This window comes from Mastigoproctus giganteus, chromosome 2 (assembly GCF_048544385.1).
Source record: "Mastigoproctus giganteus isolate SK-2022 chromosome 2, ASM4854438v1, whole genome shotgun sequence".
NCBI classification, from domain to species: Eukaryota; Metazoa; Arthropoda; class Arachnida; order Uropygi; family Thelyphonidae; genus Mastigoproctus; species Mastigoproctus giganteus.
In genome coordinates this window covers 198217579-198235025 of record NC_143576.1, presented here as the reverse complement: position 1 = coordinate 198235025, position 17447 = coordinate 198217579, and the positions used below count along the sequence as shown (strand labels likewise).

General features: G+C 36.0%; 1 protein-coding gene across 1 annotated transcript in view; it reads left to right on the top strand.

Annotated features, from left to right (window-relative positions):
- The window catches only part of Dhc1 (dynein axonemal heavy chain 1), a 620756-nt gene that overhangs the window by 427688 nt on the left and 175621 nt on the right, over positions 1 to 17447 (top strand). Inside the window, exons 56-58 of the mRNA XM_090390121.1 lie at positions 3343 to 3480; positions 9913 to 10040; positions 12031 to 12199. Of these exons, the coding sequence (XP_090246247.1) occupies positions 3343 to 3480; positions 9913 to 10040; positions 12031 to 12199 (435 nt within the window). The remainder of the gene's footprint in view (positions 1 to 3342; positions 3481 to 9912; positions 10041 to 12030; positions 12200 to 17447) is intronic.

Genomic DNA, 17447 nt, shown 5'->3' with positions numbered 1-17447 from the left:
ACCTATAATATCCATCACTCCAGAATTTGTTGCAGTGTGCACAATCTGGTGATGAATGATTGACAAGTCACAATTTGGTACATTTCCAGCATCTTGAGCATCTTATCTGAATGCATTGTTGAGTTTGTTGGTGTATCAGCAACTGTGGCTATAATGCACTGATTTCTGTCCAATATATCTTATTTGTTTATCTGAACATGCGTGCCACATAATAACAGAGGTTCTTGCTATGAAAAAGTTGTCAGCATGATGGGCCCCAAAGTTGTTGACAGCACATCAAAAACTCGCAAGTATTGTCAAGTCAAGTGAAGATTTGCATCATTTTTGAAGTATATCCATCAAATTTCCTTGCAAGGTTTGTGACCATGGATGAGACTTGGATCCATCACTTTCAGCCAGAGACAAAAGAGTGGTCCAAAGAATGGAAACACAGCTCTTCCCCTTCAAAGAAAGCCAAGTCAATTTCTTCTGCTGACAAGGTGATTGGCATTGGTTTTTTATGTATGCTGTTGAAGTGTTGCTAGTGGGTTACCTTCAGAAAGGCCAGATAGTCACAGAAGCATATTATGCAGATCTTGTGAGGCATTTGTGTGAAGAGGCATTTGTGTGAAAACATCAGTGATAAACACTGAGGAAAACTCAGCAAAGTAGTCTTGCTTCAACCAGGACAACATAACTGCTCACAAGTCTGTCATTTGCCATGGCTGAACTATATGACTGCAGCTTTGAAATCTTAGCCCATCCCCCATATTCATCAGATCTATTGCCATCAGCTTTCACCTATTTTTCCTAATTTGAAAAATACCTGGCTGGCATCCATTTTCCCACCAACAGTGACATCATTGTGGCAGTGGATGCATTCCTGGAGGCCAAGAGAAACCTTTCTTTTAAATTGGAATCGATGCATTGCAGCATTGGTATTGCAAACAAAGTCCTCTTTGGAGTCAAAATTGTATTGACTCCAAAGAGGACTTTGTTGAAAAGTAACAGGTTACCAGACCCTTCCACTAAACCCTTCATACCCAGACCACAAACTTTTCAAATTCTCCTCATATCTGCTTTCAGAAAAGCTGTATATATGCTACATAATAACTGGAGAAAGGGCAGATATATTTAGTAGAAATCTTTATTGCAATAATAATAATAGTAATACAATGGATACACTGCAATAAGCCCTTCATGGCCACAAGGCCAGGGGTTAACAGTAATATTACAATATATAAGAAAAAGAAATTAATAAATTAAATATAAAAATGCATATGTGAACAAATAAAAGTAAATACAGCTCAACACTCAAAGTATAATACAATTATAAACATCATAATGTACAAAGAATATATAGGTGGAAAACTGCAAGATTGGTTGGTAAGCCATCTTCGTGTCATATTGCTGGATTGTGGCTTTACGGCGAGCTTCAAGGAGAAGGATCAGGGACAGGGAAGTACAATTTAAGGATGCGGCGTCTGTACTCCTTATCACAAGAAAACTTATTAAGGTCAGCATCCAAAGACTGGGCACATGAAAGTAGCTGATATGGCAGAAACCTATCGGATAGGTGGAGACGGCTGAGATGTGGGCACAGAGTTGGAGTCGCTCTGAGGGACTCTCCAAGAGCACAGGTCCCAGAATGATGGTGCCAAGATCTTGCCAGTGATCATTTTTACAGTTGTGGTAAGGCATTTCACCCTAATCAGCATGGGAAGCTTGTGAATTTTTATCAAACTGGCCATTTCAGTTGTCCTTAACTGTGGAGGAAGTTTATGTTTGTTTATGGCCCATTTTAGGAGCCAAAACTCAGTAGAAAAGAATGGTCGAATTGTGTAAGGGCAGCAGATGCCCATACTTCTGCAGCATATTTACATACCTTACTTACATCATTAACACTAGTTTATATGCCAAAAAGAAGAAAAACATTGATTTGCATTACACAAATCCTTTCAGCAGCTGTAGGGTAAACAGGACATATGTATCTGAATAAATTATATCAAGATTACATTTATTTGTGAGAGAAAGAGATAATAAATTAATGCTTATTTAAATAAGAAATCATTAGAACATATAAAATGATTATTGAAATGGTTATTAGAAAATTTATTATTTGTAAGGGGAAAATTACTTACATTTTTAGTACAACAGAAATTGGTACCATGCCACCATAAGCTAAAGGAAGGATAATGTCTTCCATAAGTGAATTTATGGAAGAAATTATCACTTATTTAGTAAAATGAGTCCAAGAGGGGTTAAGAAATCACAACTGGTTATCAGTTATATGTTGTTGAGTATCTCTTTTCACCATATTTTGATTTTTTTGTCAGTCAGTAGTTTATTATGGCAATTCTGAAATTGTTAATTAGTGAAAGCAAGCCATTAGAAACTGTTTATCTATTTTTTAAGTCCATTGTAATTTGAAATAAGAGAATTTGCTTGCTTTGCATTCCTTAGAACATACTAGTGATGTTTTTCTTCTGACATTGATATATTGGCAATATGGTGTGTGTGTGTGTGTGTGTTATATTTAACTACCATTAATAATAGCATGGACAATTTACTTCAAGTCTCAAGTAAATTGTCCCATACCACATTGCTATGGGCAACTGAACCATGTTAAGTTTTGCATGAGAACTTTTGTGACAATTGCCTGAGAAGAGGAAACTAAAGTAAGTTTTGATATTTAAGGCTATATTTCTTTAATTTTATTCTAAACTGCAGCTAACTTAGTTTCATCACTAAATTTGTTAATAAAATTTTCAATAGAATGTGTAAGTGGTGTATGGATTTACAATTAATATTACCTGTGTGAAAACCATTTCCTTCAACCACTATTGGATGAGATCTCGATTAAGAAAAAATTAAGTAAAAATACCAATGATTAGTGCTTGCTTTTAATTTCTCATTTGCTAACTTTTCTGAAGATTTTCGAAAGTTTTCTATAAAATGAGTTTAGATCAATTTGGCCTTCATCAATAACTGTCTTAATGAATCTTTTGATGTTTAATATAATAGCTTTATATAAAGCTATTTTACTGTACAGCATAGGTGTACAATAAAAGAGAAATGAGTACTGCAACTCATTGTAAAAGAATTCACAATATGAGATGCATGATGATGCCTTTCTTGTAACTTTATTTACTTTAATTATAGCTAGGTATAATATCAGTTGCACTAACCATACATTATATACCATAAATTGTACAGCATGTATTAAATGAATCATTACCTTCATGTATAACTGTTGTCATATTCCATTGTATTTATAAGCTCTTGTAATAAGAGCTAACAAGAGCTTACAATCCATTGTATTCATAAGCTCTTATTAGCTCTCATTACATTGATTTTTTTTAGGCTAATGTGGCTGTGCAAGAAGCTAGGTTATCTGTAGCAATGGCAGATTTGAAACATGTAGAAGCTGAATTAGAGGAGAAAGAAAGAGAGCTCAAGCAAGTTAAAGCACAGTACGAAGCAGCCATGAAAGAAAAACAGGTCAGTATATTTAATAAGAATTATCTTATTAAATAGAAAAAAAGAAAGAAGGTGAAGGGAGAATAGTATAATAACTGTGATAGTACCCTTTTAGCAAAAATTGTAACTTGCTCTGTATGTTAATGCATGGAGTAATAATTTCATCCCTTCATTATAAACTCATCAGAAATATTGAAGTCTTCGCCATGCTAAAAGTTAGCTCTCCTGTGACTCTCTTATAACTCTCATGGACACTGTAAGAAGTTATTTGTAAGCAGGACCATACTTATACTACACAGGGCCTGAGGCACTAAGCTGTTACAGGGCCCCCTTTAAAGGTACCAGAGATCCAGACTCCAAAAAGAAAAAACTTGCATATGTAAATATAGTCAGAAAAAACAATTATTTTTACCAATCTGTTTAAACACAAATGTTTCGATAAAAGATCGCTTTAAAAATTTAAGATTACAGAAACCAGGCAAGAGCCCCTCTATGGAGAGGCCAGAGGCCAGTGCCTCATGCACCTGTTTATAAGTACAGCCTTGTTTGTAAGCAATAATAGGTGAAAGTACTTGTGGCTGAAACTATCATCGTGTGTCCAGTAACCTTACCTTTTTTTTTTCTGTAGGAATATAATATTTTTGCATTAAATTGATTTGTAATTCTAATTGATTTATGACAGGAAAAAGTGGGTTTTTTTTTTTTTTGGACTTATGTTTGTGTTTTATATGAGAGACTAGTGACACTTTACCTTACAGAATTTTTAAACAGTATTTGGCCAGAAAAAATTTTAAAGAGGAATTTCCAGATAAAACTGTTCTGTAAACTTCTGATCTTCCTTTTTTCTGTTTTTTTTTTTTTTTTTTTTGAATAAACAAATACTGCCATGATAATACTTTTGCTGTATTTTTATGCTGCTTAGGGCAGTACTGACCAGGAAAAAAAAATTAATGAGAAATGTTCACATACAGTTAGCATTAGCATTAGTAGAGGCATATGATGCAAAAAAAGCAAACTTATGCAGCATCAGCCAAAAAAAAAAAAAAAAAAACTTCCACTTCACCCCTCCATTCATTCGAAATACCTGTCCAGCTGAGCCTTCAATTTATTTAGGCTATCAACTTCCACAACAAGGGATGGAAGTCTGTTCCACCAACAAACTACCCGCTGGCTAAAGGCAAATATCCGCACATCTATCCTACATCTGTCCTTCCTCAGTTTGAATTTATGCCCTTTCAGGTGATTATTCTGAGCAAGAGGCAGAATCCCATCAGCATTGAGCATGCTCAAACCATTCAAGGCTTTATACACCTCTATCAGATCACATCGCCGGTGCCTAGTCTCCAGACACTGTAATTTGCAAAAATTAAACCTTTCTTCATAAGAGCAACCCTTTGTTCCATTCACTAATCTTGTTGCCCTTCTCTGTACTCGTTCCAGCAGCTCTACATCCTTCTTGAAATGAGGCCTCCAGAGCTGTATACAGTACTCAAGGTGGGGCCTGACCATTGCCTTATACAAGGGAATAATCACCTCCTTATACCTGCTAGAAAAATTCCTGTATATCATTGATAAGACACCATGAGCTACTCTTGCAGTCCGTCTGCACTGCTCAGAGTTGATACGTTGCTCTGGGGTTGCCGTTTCCCATAGTACTTTACATTTGTCAATGTTAAACTTCATTTGCAACCTCTCAGCTCATCTGCTCAACCTTTCCAGGTCCTGTTGCAGCAGCATAGCATCAGTAGTGTCCTTAACAACCCTGCCAACCTTTGTATTGTCTGCAAACTTGGGCATTATGCTTGATATACCATCATCAATATTATTTATATATACAGAAAACAATAATGGACCCAACACTGAACCCTGAGGGACTCCACTAATAACATTAGTCCATGATGAGCAGTGTCCATTGATTAACACTCTCTGTCTTCTCCCCCTCAACCACCCCTTTATCCTTAGCAGCAATTTGCCTCCAATGCCACACTGCTCCAATTTGTGCAGCAGTCTTCCATGTGCAACAGTATCAAAAGCTTTTATATAATGTCAAAGTTATTCCCTGCATCCAGTTCTTTTGTGACTGCATCATAGTATCCAATCAAATTGGTCAGGCAAGACTTCCCCTTAACAAAACCATGCTGTGTCCGAGCTATAACTGAAGTCTTGTCTAGATGATCCTGCAGTGCTTCTTTAACCAGTGCCTCCATTAATTTTCCTGGAACAGAAATTAAACTCACAGGTCTATAATTACTTGTGTCAGTCTTTGATCCTCCTTTGTGAATTGGGGTCACATTTGCACATCTCCAGTCTATGGGTACCTCCCCTGAGTCCAAGGAAGCTCTCATAATTATGGCTAAGGGCTTGCTTACTTCCTTTGATGCCTCCTTTAATATAACTGGATGGATCCCATTCATCCCAGGTGCCTTTCTTTTGTTTATCTTCAACAATTTTTCCTCCACTTTACTCTCAGTTATTACAAGATTATCTAGCTTACTGCCAGAGTTTAATACACATGTTTCATTCCCCTCGCTGAATAACTCCTCATGTGTGAATGTTGATGCAAAATATTCATTTAGTTTGTTAGCTACCTGAGCAGGATCATCAACAGTTGAACCATCGATATCAAGTGGACCAATCTGATTCATCCCCTTCCTTCTAGAGTTTACATAAGTAAAGAACTCTTTGCTGTTTTTCTTTGCATCCCTTGCCAAAGATTTCTCGTAATCTGCCTTCGCCTGCCTAACTTCCTTTGTAACTTGGTTACAGATCAACTTATATCTATCATAGGCTTCTGTGTCACCTGTTAATTTATATGTATCCCATGCATTTTTCTTCTCTGCCATATGTCTCATTAGTTCATCTGACATCCATTTAGGCCTAAGCCTTGAACAATATTTCTTAGTTGGTATGTAAAGCCTATTAGCTTCCAAGATAAGTTCTTTGAATGCTTCCCATTTTGAATTTGTTGTTGGTAACATCATCAGTTGGTCCCACTGTATAGAATTTAAATACTGTCTCAGACCATCGTAGTCGCCTTTACGAAAGCAATAACCCTTTCCTTTACCCCTGATGGTAGTTACCTCTTTGGGTAAATCTCACTTCAGCACACTGTGATCACTGCCACCTAGTGGTTCCTCTACCTTCAGATTCTTAATGCATGAAGAATCACTACTGATAATCAAATCAAGAGTATTACTCTCTCTAGTTTCCTCCCGAACATGCTGGTGTAGAAAACAATCATCCAATAAATCCACAAAAGCCTTGCTAGTGTGTGAGGGACCAACCCACAGATTCCCGTCAATATCTGGGAAATTAAAATTTACCATTATAAGACTCTCTGATTTACTGGCCCACTCTATTTCCCTGTGCAGTTTCTTATTATACTCATCAGAGTCATTAGGCCTATAGCACACTCCTACTCTCAATTTTGATCTCCCAATACTTATGTCACACCAAACTGACTTGACACTGTACTGTCTAACTATGTCGACTGGCTTCACTTCCTTGGATTTTTATGTGTTTCTTAACTAATAGCATAACCCCTCCTCCCTTCCTATTCTGTCTATCCTTTCTGTAGAAGGTGTACTCCCCAAATTCCAGTTCTGCATTCCTTATATCTGTGTGACACCACGTCTCTGATATCCCAATAATATCCGCCTTTGATGCTTTGAGCAATACCTCAAATTCATCAAATTTATTTACTAAACTCCTAGCTTTGGTGTACACGCAAGTATACATACACCTGTTCTTTTTCTTAGCTACCCTCACACAACCCATGTGTTTACTTGTACCACAATGACTCCCAGCAGTCTCTGAAATATCGTGCATCTTGTTTTCCAGGCTGCTGCTCATTCCAATAGAAGCAGTGCAAGAATCACTTTCGCCAGTTTTCTGACCCACCTAACACTGCCTCGATAGCATCAGCAAATATTCTTGCACCCTTTCTATTTAAGTGTATCCCATCCCTGTAGAAGCAGTCCCTTCTGTTAACAAGTACAGACCAGGTTGAAAAAAATTCTACCCCTTGAGCCTTGCACAATCTTTCCAGGGCCGAATTGATCAAAAATTAATATCGATCGATCAATTAATGAATTGATCGTTGCATAATAAATTTTTGGGATGAAACATCGCACATGTATGAATTAAGGCCTTGCATAGCTTGTTAAAATGTTAAGGACTTTGGTTATATTAAATATAATCTAATCAGCTTGATGATACTTTTAATAGCACCATTTCTTATTTACATATTTACAGGTTTTAGAGGCTTATAATGCAACTACAGTGATAATTCACTATTACAAGTATAGTCTATAATGAGAAATGTATTGTAACAAGCTTGTTGTTAGTTTTTTAGGTGCAACAGCAACTTAGGCCATATTGCATTGTTATGTAAGATGTTTTTAAATATGTGTATTAACATATTTGTGTTTGTATTTGTACGTGTATAAATATGTGTATTAACATATTTGTGTTTGTATTTGTATGTGTATAAATATGTATATTAACATATTTGTGTGTGTATTTGTATGTGTATAAATATGTGTATTAACAAGCATATTTAATTTATATTTAATACAAATAGCATTAGCATTGGCATTAGCAAGGGCACACGATGCAAGAAAGCAAGCTTATATAACATCAGCCAAAAAAAAAACACACACACCCTTCTCATTTCACCCATTCACTCCCTCCAAATGCCGATATTTATATAGATAATAAACTCTTAACGTTTTATGCCTTGTGCATTTAGTTATTTTTAAATATTGTCATATACACCTTTTGGCATCTCTCATATTGTGTGATTATCTTCACAACTGGGTCGTCATATCTGCAGTACCAGGGTACCCGCCCATCCACTGATGATAGGCCAATAGCCTTGAAATGGTGCCGTCTGTGTGGTGGTGGTACTCACTGAGAATAAATAACAATAGTCTTCTCTATTAGTGAAGCGTTACTTATTCGAGGTAGTGCAATATCATGGCAACTCGTTATGAAGGAAGAGCACAATATGAGAAACAGAGCAAATGATGCCTACTACAACAACTACTTCATAGTTTCTTAAGAGTTGTCTACGGTGTATCTACACTGATATATATAGATAATAAACTCTTAATGTATTATGCCTTGTGCATTTAGTTATTTTTAAATCATTGACAAGACACCATGAGCTACTCTCGCAGACTGTCTACACTGCTCAGAAAACTTCAAATCTGCCTGCACAATTACCCCCATGTCCTTTTCACTCTCTACCACTGTCAGTGTAGTACCACACAGTCGTTATGTTACTCTGGGGTTACTGCTTCCCATATGCAGTACTTTACATTTGTCAATGTTAAACTTCAGTTGCCATCTCTCTGCCCATCTGCTCAACTTTTCTAGATCCTCCTGCAGCCGCGTACTGTCATTAGTGTCATTAGAAACCCTGCTGACCTTCGTATAGTCTGCAAACTTGGACATTAAGCCTGATATACCATCATCAATATCATTAATGAATACAGAAAACAATAATGGACCCAACACTGAAACCTGGGGGACTCTACTAATAACATTAGTCCACGAAGAGCAGTTTTCATTGATTACCACTCTTTGTCTTCTCACACTCAACCATCCCTTTATCCATAGCAGCAATTTGCCTCCAATGCCACACTGCTGCAATTTGTGCAGCAGTATTCCATGTGCAACAGTATCAAAAGCCTTTCTAAGATCCAAATATATGATATCAAAATTATTCTTTGCATCCAGTTCCTTTGTAAAATAGAAATAAATTAAAATAGTAAAATTCAACAAAAGCTGACCCATCTCAGTGTAGGTCCTCAAAGTAGTCCCTTCAAAAGAGGCTTTTCTACCCAGATCAAAAATAATGCTGGGGATGTGCCATATAATAGGGCCTTCATTGCTTCTTTCTTTAGTAAATAAATGAACAATTATAATTGTTAATATTTAATATTAATAAAAAGTGTATTTTTATATTATTACAAGTAATAGCAGTTGTGAATAACACTCCATCACCAAATCGTCTTTTGTCTACCTTAATAATGTATCATGGTGAAATGAACAATTTTTTTTGTGTTATAAAAATTAAAATACAGGGTGCCCTAAAAGTCACTATCTATTTGGCAAAATAAGATGAATTTCATAATGTCCAAATGACATGATTATATGCATATTTTTATACAAAATACAGGTATTTACATTGTTCTACAATTTTTCATAATTTATTAATTATTATTTTTTCTTTCCAGACCCAAATATATATATAATATTGCCATTAAAACATTTGTTTGAAATTCGCCTTATTTAGCCTAATAGATAGTGACTTTTGGGGCACCCTGTACATAAAGACTATCTTCATCTAAAATTTTGAAAGTTGTAAAATAGCTTATTTATTTTATTACTTCATATATTTTTTAATTTTTAAAATTGTAACCATAATTGCACCAATTTTTTTCGTAGAAATTAGTGGAGCAAGCATCCACTTGTCGGCGAAAGATGTCCCGTGCTGCAACACTCATTACAGAATTAGGTGAGGAATATCAGAGGTGGACAGATCAAAGCAAACAGTTTAAAGCTCAGATTGGCAGGTAATACTAATTTACATTTTTTTTATGTATGATTATCACAGTAGTCCTGCTTCATATCAAGATGGACACCTATTGTATATAAGAAGTTTCCTCCTTCTGTTCACTGGGCGCCTCCGTAGCCAGGTGGGAAGGAGCAGCAGTGCGTAACACACGCTTCTTGATTAGACCGGGGTTCGAGCCCGTCACCACCAAATACGGAGGATGCGGAAAGGTCAGGGAATGACCACCGCATATCCCGGAGCAATATGGCCTTAGTTGCTAATGCTCCTATAAAAAAAAAAAAAAAAAAAAAAAAAAAAAATCTGTTCACTGAATGCCAACTGTGTCACCATGTCTTTTAAGGATTTCATCCTTTGGTGTTTCACCAAAGAATTAAATTTAATTTTTAAAAATGATAAAAAAAACTTTGTTACTTTATATCAAACAAAATTTGAAATAAAAGTTTTTGAGAGATGTTAATGTGATTGAAATTACTTCTCATTCACAGAATTATTGAATTTGCATGGTCAAGCAGAAGTGGGGTTAAATTTATTAATCTACCATTCTAATTCCTCTGAGACATTAAATATATTCTACAGTAAGCTGTACAAATCTTTTTACAGTCTAATTCCTTACAGTTGGTCAGCAATTCGAGTATATTGATTTGTTTCCAGCATATTATTTGTGCCTGTAACCATAGTGACATATAAATAGACATAATTGCAAGTCATGCTTTTGTTTTGTTAATAAAATTAAAACTCAAGAGTTAATCTTGGTTATAGATGTCATTTTAATTTCCATTTTTAAATTTCATTTTATATTCCCTTTTTATTTCAAGGGATTAGAAAATTAATTTTTTTTTAATGAACTCCCAAACAAACATGATAGGTTTTAGGACCTATAATACTTAGTACTACGCATGAGCTGAAAGGATAAATGAGGAAGAAGAAAAGTTGGTCCTGTGAGTTTGAAGTTGAACAGTAAATGGATGCTGACTGGTTTGGAAGAAAGAGAGAGAGAGAGAGAGAGAGAGAGAGAGGGGATTATAAATGCCAGTTCAGAAGAACAGTGCCCACGGAAGTATCTATAGAAAAGGCATTCAGCAGAGACCTTCTGTCTCTGCTGAATGCCTTTTATATAGATACATGATAGGTATTAGGACCTATAATACTTAGTACTGTGCATGAGCTGAAGGGATAAATGAAGAAGAAGAAGAAAAGTTGGTCCTGTGAGTTTGAAGTTGAACAGTAAATGGATGCTGACTAGTTTGGAAGAGAGAGAGAGAGTGGGGATTATAAATGCCAATTCAGAAGAACAGTGCCCATGGAAGTATCTATAGAAAAGGCATGCAGCAGAGACAGAAGGTCTATGAGACATTGTAAGAGATAGATTATTTATTAACCTGGCTGCCCTCTTTTGAATGGAATATAGAATCTTGAGAGAGGTTTAGGGTGCACCACTTCCAGATGTGGGAACAATATCCCATTGTAGGGCATATTTCAAATTTTTACAGAGGGAGAACTTGTTTAAAAGAAAGGTAATGTCAGGAGTAAAAGAGAAAATGCAGTTTTTTTTTATGTGGAGGATGCAATATTTGTGATGTACTCATGCCAAAAGGGAGAGATTATAGGTCAGGATAAATTCCTATTAGAGATTTGTGATGTCACTGTATGAATGATGCTGCTCTACACATCGCACTTGTTTCATCAGGCTGCATTTTATTGAGTTTGCCCAGAGCATGAGTTACAAGTGCAGTTTGCAGTAGTGCATTGTTGAGAATCTGTGAACATTACATAAATCTTTAATTATTCAGAATTAGACATATGTTCATATGAACTTTTTTTTTACTCAAATTTGCCTTAGAAATCAACTCCAGAAGTATGCCATGTCCTTGTGAATCACCTGTATTTATGAAAAAATATAATGTAGTGGCATATTTAATTAAATGTTGCTATTATAAAGATTGTATGATGTTACAAAAACTGTTATTTATTTTGTTATTTTTTTGTAGACTTGTAGGAGATGCATTACTAGCCACAGGTTTCCTGTCTTATGCAGGACCTTTCAATCAAGAATTTCGGACACTAATGCTGACAAAATGGCAGAAGGAGTTAGTTTCCAGGAACATTCCACATACAAAGCACCTTGACATTGCAGATATGTTAGTGGATGCAACAACAGTAAGAAATTTAACATTTTAATTAGAAATAATTAGTATTACACTTTTATTATATAAAATGATGTTAAGAATTGCTAAGGGTGCAATAAGTGAATAAATTAAAAAGATTATAAAACAAAAAAAAGGTAGTGAAAAAAAGATTGAAATAAAACTACAGATTAGCTTGGGCATTATCATGACTTTAAAAACAAATCATTACATTTGCTGGTTATTTTCATTAAAAGATGACTACAATCAAAACCATTGTTAATCTATGATAATTACCTTTATAAAGTGCATTACATTCCAGAATACATATCCCTTGATCACATGGACAACTCCAGGCAAATAAGAAAAGGAGATGACATCTTAAGAAAGTGATTGACCCTGATTGATCAATCAGAGAGACGAAGTAAAGATCAGTTCTCTTGTATTTATACATGTATTTAAAAAAATAATTTAAAAAAATTCATTATAATTTATATTCTGTTGCCAAAAAGATACGTCCATGATGCATTAATGTCCCTCCCAATATTTCTGTTTATTGTCTTATCTTTAAAGTTTATTTAATTTTTCTTTTGATGAAATCTCCCCCTCCTCATAATTTCAATTTTTTTTTTACATCCATAGACATGTTCTGTAACCTCGGATTTCCTGACATTCCCCTTTTCTACAATATTCCTCCACTCTCATTGCACATAACTTTCCTTTTTCCCTGGCATAAATTTTCCTGTACTTTTAATATGCTTTTGTAAATGTGTCTTATTGAAGAAATTGTATCCATCAGAAAATTGCCAGTTTTGCTTATAAGTTTGAAAACCACACCCAGTTCATACTTTTAATATACCCTCTTGGTTTTCTCTCCTATTCCTTTTATATATGGTGTTGTGATGGCATTTGTGAATTTGTCATTATTCTATATTTTATTACTATAAAGTAAAATACCATTCCCGTGGTTTTCCTTATATTTATGTATGTGTTTTTTAATCCTTGCTCCGTGGAAACCTAGTGTTAGAAAATTTTATAGAGATGTTTTTAAGTTCTCATCTAATTTTATTTTGGAGCTCATTGCTCTACACATTAATGTCTTGATGCTATTTTTGATATTCATGGATAATCTGAATTAAAATTAATGTGACATTTGGAATCCATTTTTTTTTTCTATATACTAATAATAGAATTTTGTTCTCTCTCTCTCTCTCTCTCTCTCCATGCCAAAACATCGAAAAATGGGAGTTTCCCATCTCCTTTTGTTCCATTTTGAACTTGATAGTTCTATGTCTATTGCTCATATACTTAAAAAAATTGTTTTAATTGTGTTTCCCCATATTACCATGTCAAAAAAATATTGTTGTATATCTAATCCATAATAAGTGTCTTAAAGTGGTTTAATCAATAGCTCTCTCTCTCTCTCTCTCTCTCTCTCTCTCTCTCTTTCTCTCTTTTTAAAATCTTCCATAAAGATATCTGCCATGAATGGTGAGAGCAGACATTTCAAGGACAAGTAATTTACTGGGACAGGTGTACTCAATTTTAGAAGCCATGGATGTCTGGTAACCTTAGTTACATTTATAATTTCTTTCAATGTGGCCTCTCTGAGCTCTTACATAGTTGTAGCCCATATCATGAGATCATTAAATTATACTAGATTATTGATATTACTATATGCTCTTAGAAATACAAGAAAAATGGTAATGAATAGAATGGCAAACAAGATATCATTGTAAGACATCACAATGAAGGGTTATAGAACTGAAGAGAATTTGGTTTCCCAGATTTGAAGCATGAAATGTATCCTCTGTATGAAGATTAATAAACTTATTTTTCACTTCAGTAAATGTTTACAATTTTATATGTGAATAGTGTTGATAAAATGTAGAATGCAATTTTAGTCAACTATGGATTGTGTTGATTGTATTAATGTGTAAAAAACATTATGGGAATCCTATAGTCTTGAAACTTTATTAGATGTGCTGGACAGGCAATGTGGATTGTATTAATGTGTAAAAAACATTATGGGAATCCTATAGTCTTGAAACTTTATTAGATGTGCTGGACAGGCAACTTGTGTAGTTGAGACCTGCCTTCGTAAAATCGGATTGTCTTGTCCAATTTTACGAAAATTAGTGGGTCTCGACTACACAAGTTGCCTGTCCAGCTATGGATCTACCCTGATAGATTAAATCTGTAAACTAATACACTTGTTATGCGTATGGACAATTTTTTTTTTTTTCCTATATATATATATATTAGTTTCTAACATGTAACACTAAAAGAAACAGAGACTATGGTTTGAGAAATGGAAAATTTGATATCTGATGTTGTCACTATAGGATATAATAATTTCAACAAAATTGTCCATATGTAGGGGCATTATTTATTTATTTTTTTCACATCTTATCTTTCAAGGCAGGGGCTAATTCATTAACAGAACATGGGTATTTCAACTTAATCCAAATGGCCAGAAGTGGGCATTTGGATTAAAATTATCTAAGTAAATCTATCTGATGTGAGGATTGTGAAGCATTATTCACCACTCCTCAATCCCCACTGCTTCTGCTGCAAGGTTTACTGCTTCTGCTCTGTGCTCCATATGAAGTTCTCTGAGCAGTGCAGACAGGCTGCCAGGACAGCTCATGGGGTTTTGTAAATAATATACAGGAATTTTTCTAGCAGGGATAAGGAGGTCTTTATCCCATTGTATAAGGCAATGGTCAGGTCACATCTTGAGTACTGCATCCAGGTCTGGAGGCCTCATCTTAAGAAGAATGTAGAGCTGTGGAACAAGTACAGAGAAGGGCAGTAAGATTGGTGAGTAGAACAAAAGGGTGCTATTACCAAGCAAGGTTTCAGTTCTGCAAGTTGCAGCATCTGGAGACTAGGCACCTGCGAGGTGATCTGATTGAGGTGTTTAAAGCTTTGAATGGATTGAGCAAGCTCAATGCTGATGAGATTCTTCCTCTTGTTCAGACTACACACATGAGGGGTCACAAATTCAAATCGAGGAAGGAGGGTTGAAGAATAGGTATGCAGAAGCTTGCCTTTAGCTGCTTCTTCAAATAGGCCTCTGTGATTGGGAAAGTTCTGACTCATAATAACTGCAATGCAACACACCAACAGTCTATAACTGAAATTCAATAAGATCGGAGTATACTACTCTGTGAGTAAGATCACACTACACCTGTAAAAATAAATGTATCAACTCCATTAACTTCGAAAGTACTCCAAGTTGGAACACTTTCGAAGTTAATGGAGTTGATACATTTATTTTTACAGGTGTAGTGTGATCTTACTCACAGAGTAGTATACTCCAATCTTATTAAACTTCAGTTATAGATGGTTGGTGTGTTGCATTGCAGTTATTATGGATGGTTGATTGCTGGAACAAACTTCCCTCAGTTGTGGAAGTTGATAGCTTAAATAAATTGAAGGAAGAATTGTGAACTTGGAATTGTGAATAACTTCGTGTCCACATATCTCATTCTGTGCACCGAGCTCAACAAAGATGACTGATCCATAGATTCACCCTTAGTGGGGGAGGGGAGTTAAATCCCCTCCAGGAGCTTTTTGGTTTATGTTATATTAATTGTACTATCTCATGCTGACACCATTGTAAAAGGTGCCAATGTGTAAGATATGAACCCTCCAAAAAAAAAAAAAATTTTATGGTTGTACCACTGCTGGGATTTACAATTAGATTTCAACTGCACTGCTGTATGCTTAGAATGCATGAAGATCACTGCCACCTAGTGGTTCATTTATCTGCAGATTCTTGATGCATGAAGAATCACTGCTGATAATCAAATCAAGAGTATTACTCCCTCTAGTTGCCTCCCGAACATGCTGATGTAGAAAACAATCATCCAATAAATCCACAAAAGTCCTGCTAGTGTGTGAGTAACCAGCCCCCAAATTCCAGTCAATATCTGGGAAATTAAAATCTCCCATTATAAGACACTCTGATTTACTGGCCCACTCTATTTCCCTGTACAGTTCCTTATTATACTCATCAGAGTCATTAGGCCTACACTCCTACTCTCAATTTTGATCTCCCAATGTTTATGTCACACCAAACTGACTCCACACTGCACTGTCCAGCGATGTCGACTGGCTTCACTTCCTTGGTTTTTATGTGTTTCTTAACTAATAGCATAACCCCTCCTCCCTTCCTATCCTGTCTATCCTTTCTGTAGACGTTGTACTCCCCAAATTGCAGTTCTGCATCCCTTATATCTGTGTGACACCACGTCTCTGATATCCCAACAGTATCTGCCTTCGATGTTTTGAGCAATACCTCAAATTCATCAAATTTATTTACTAAACTCCTAGCATTGGTGTACACGCAAGTATACCTGCACCTGTTTCTATTCTTAGCTACCCTAACACAACCCATGTGTTTACTTGTACCGCAATGGCTCCCAGCAGTCTCTGAAATACCATGCATCTTGTTTTTCAGGCTTCTGCTCATTCTAATAGAAGCAGTGCAAGAATCTCTTTCACCTCTGCCAGTGGCTACTGTCAATCTATTGGTCTTTGTCTCCCCCCAAGCTAGCAGTTTTCCAACCCACCTAACACTGCCTCGATAGCATCAGCAAATATTCTTGCACCCTTTCTATTTAAGTGTATCCCATCCCTGTAGAAGCAATCTCTCCTGTTAACAAGTACAGTCCAGGCTGAAAAAAATTCTACCCCTTGAGCCTTGCACAATCTTTCCAGGGCCGAATTGATCGACAAGGCTCTCATCATATACTCCCTCCTATCGTGTCTGGGCAGAATTGCAGACACTTTCAAATTCAACCGTAATTCTCGGCTTTTGTTCAACAGTGACCTGTACTTGTTAAGTAATTCTGCCGGTCTCCTACTCTTAATATTATTAGTGCCAACGTGTACAACTATATCACCTTTTGTGCCCTTAAAAGATGATATTCGCTCTACAACGTCATCAACCTTTGCCCCTGGCAGACATACCCTGGTCCTGTTCCACCTATCTTTTTTACAAAGCATGTTCCCCGTTTCCCTGACAATAGAGTCACCAACAACTACTAGTTCCTTCGGGACCAGCGCATTCTGCCTTAGGGGTTGTCTCTGTGTCACGCGATGCCCAAGTGCAAGCTCTGGCGTTGATGTGGGCAGTTGAGAGCTTGATGGGCCCCTCAATTTAGTTTCTTCGAGGGCATCCACCCTGTTCTTCAAGCTCTCATATAGGCCCACAAGAACGCCGAGTTGTTGCCTGATATCGATACACTCCTTGCATCGCGCACACACACAAA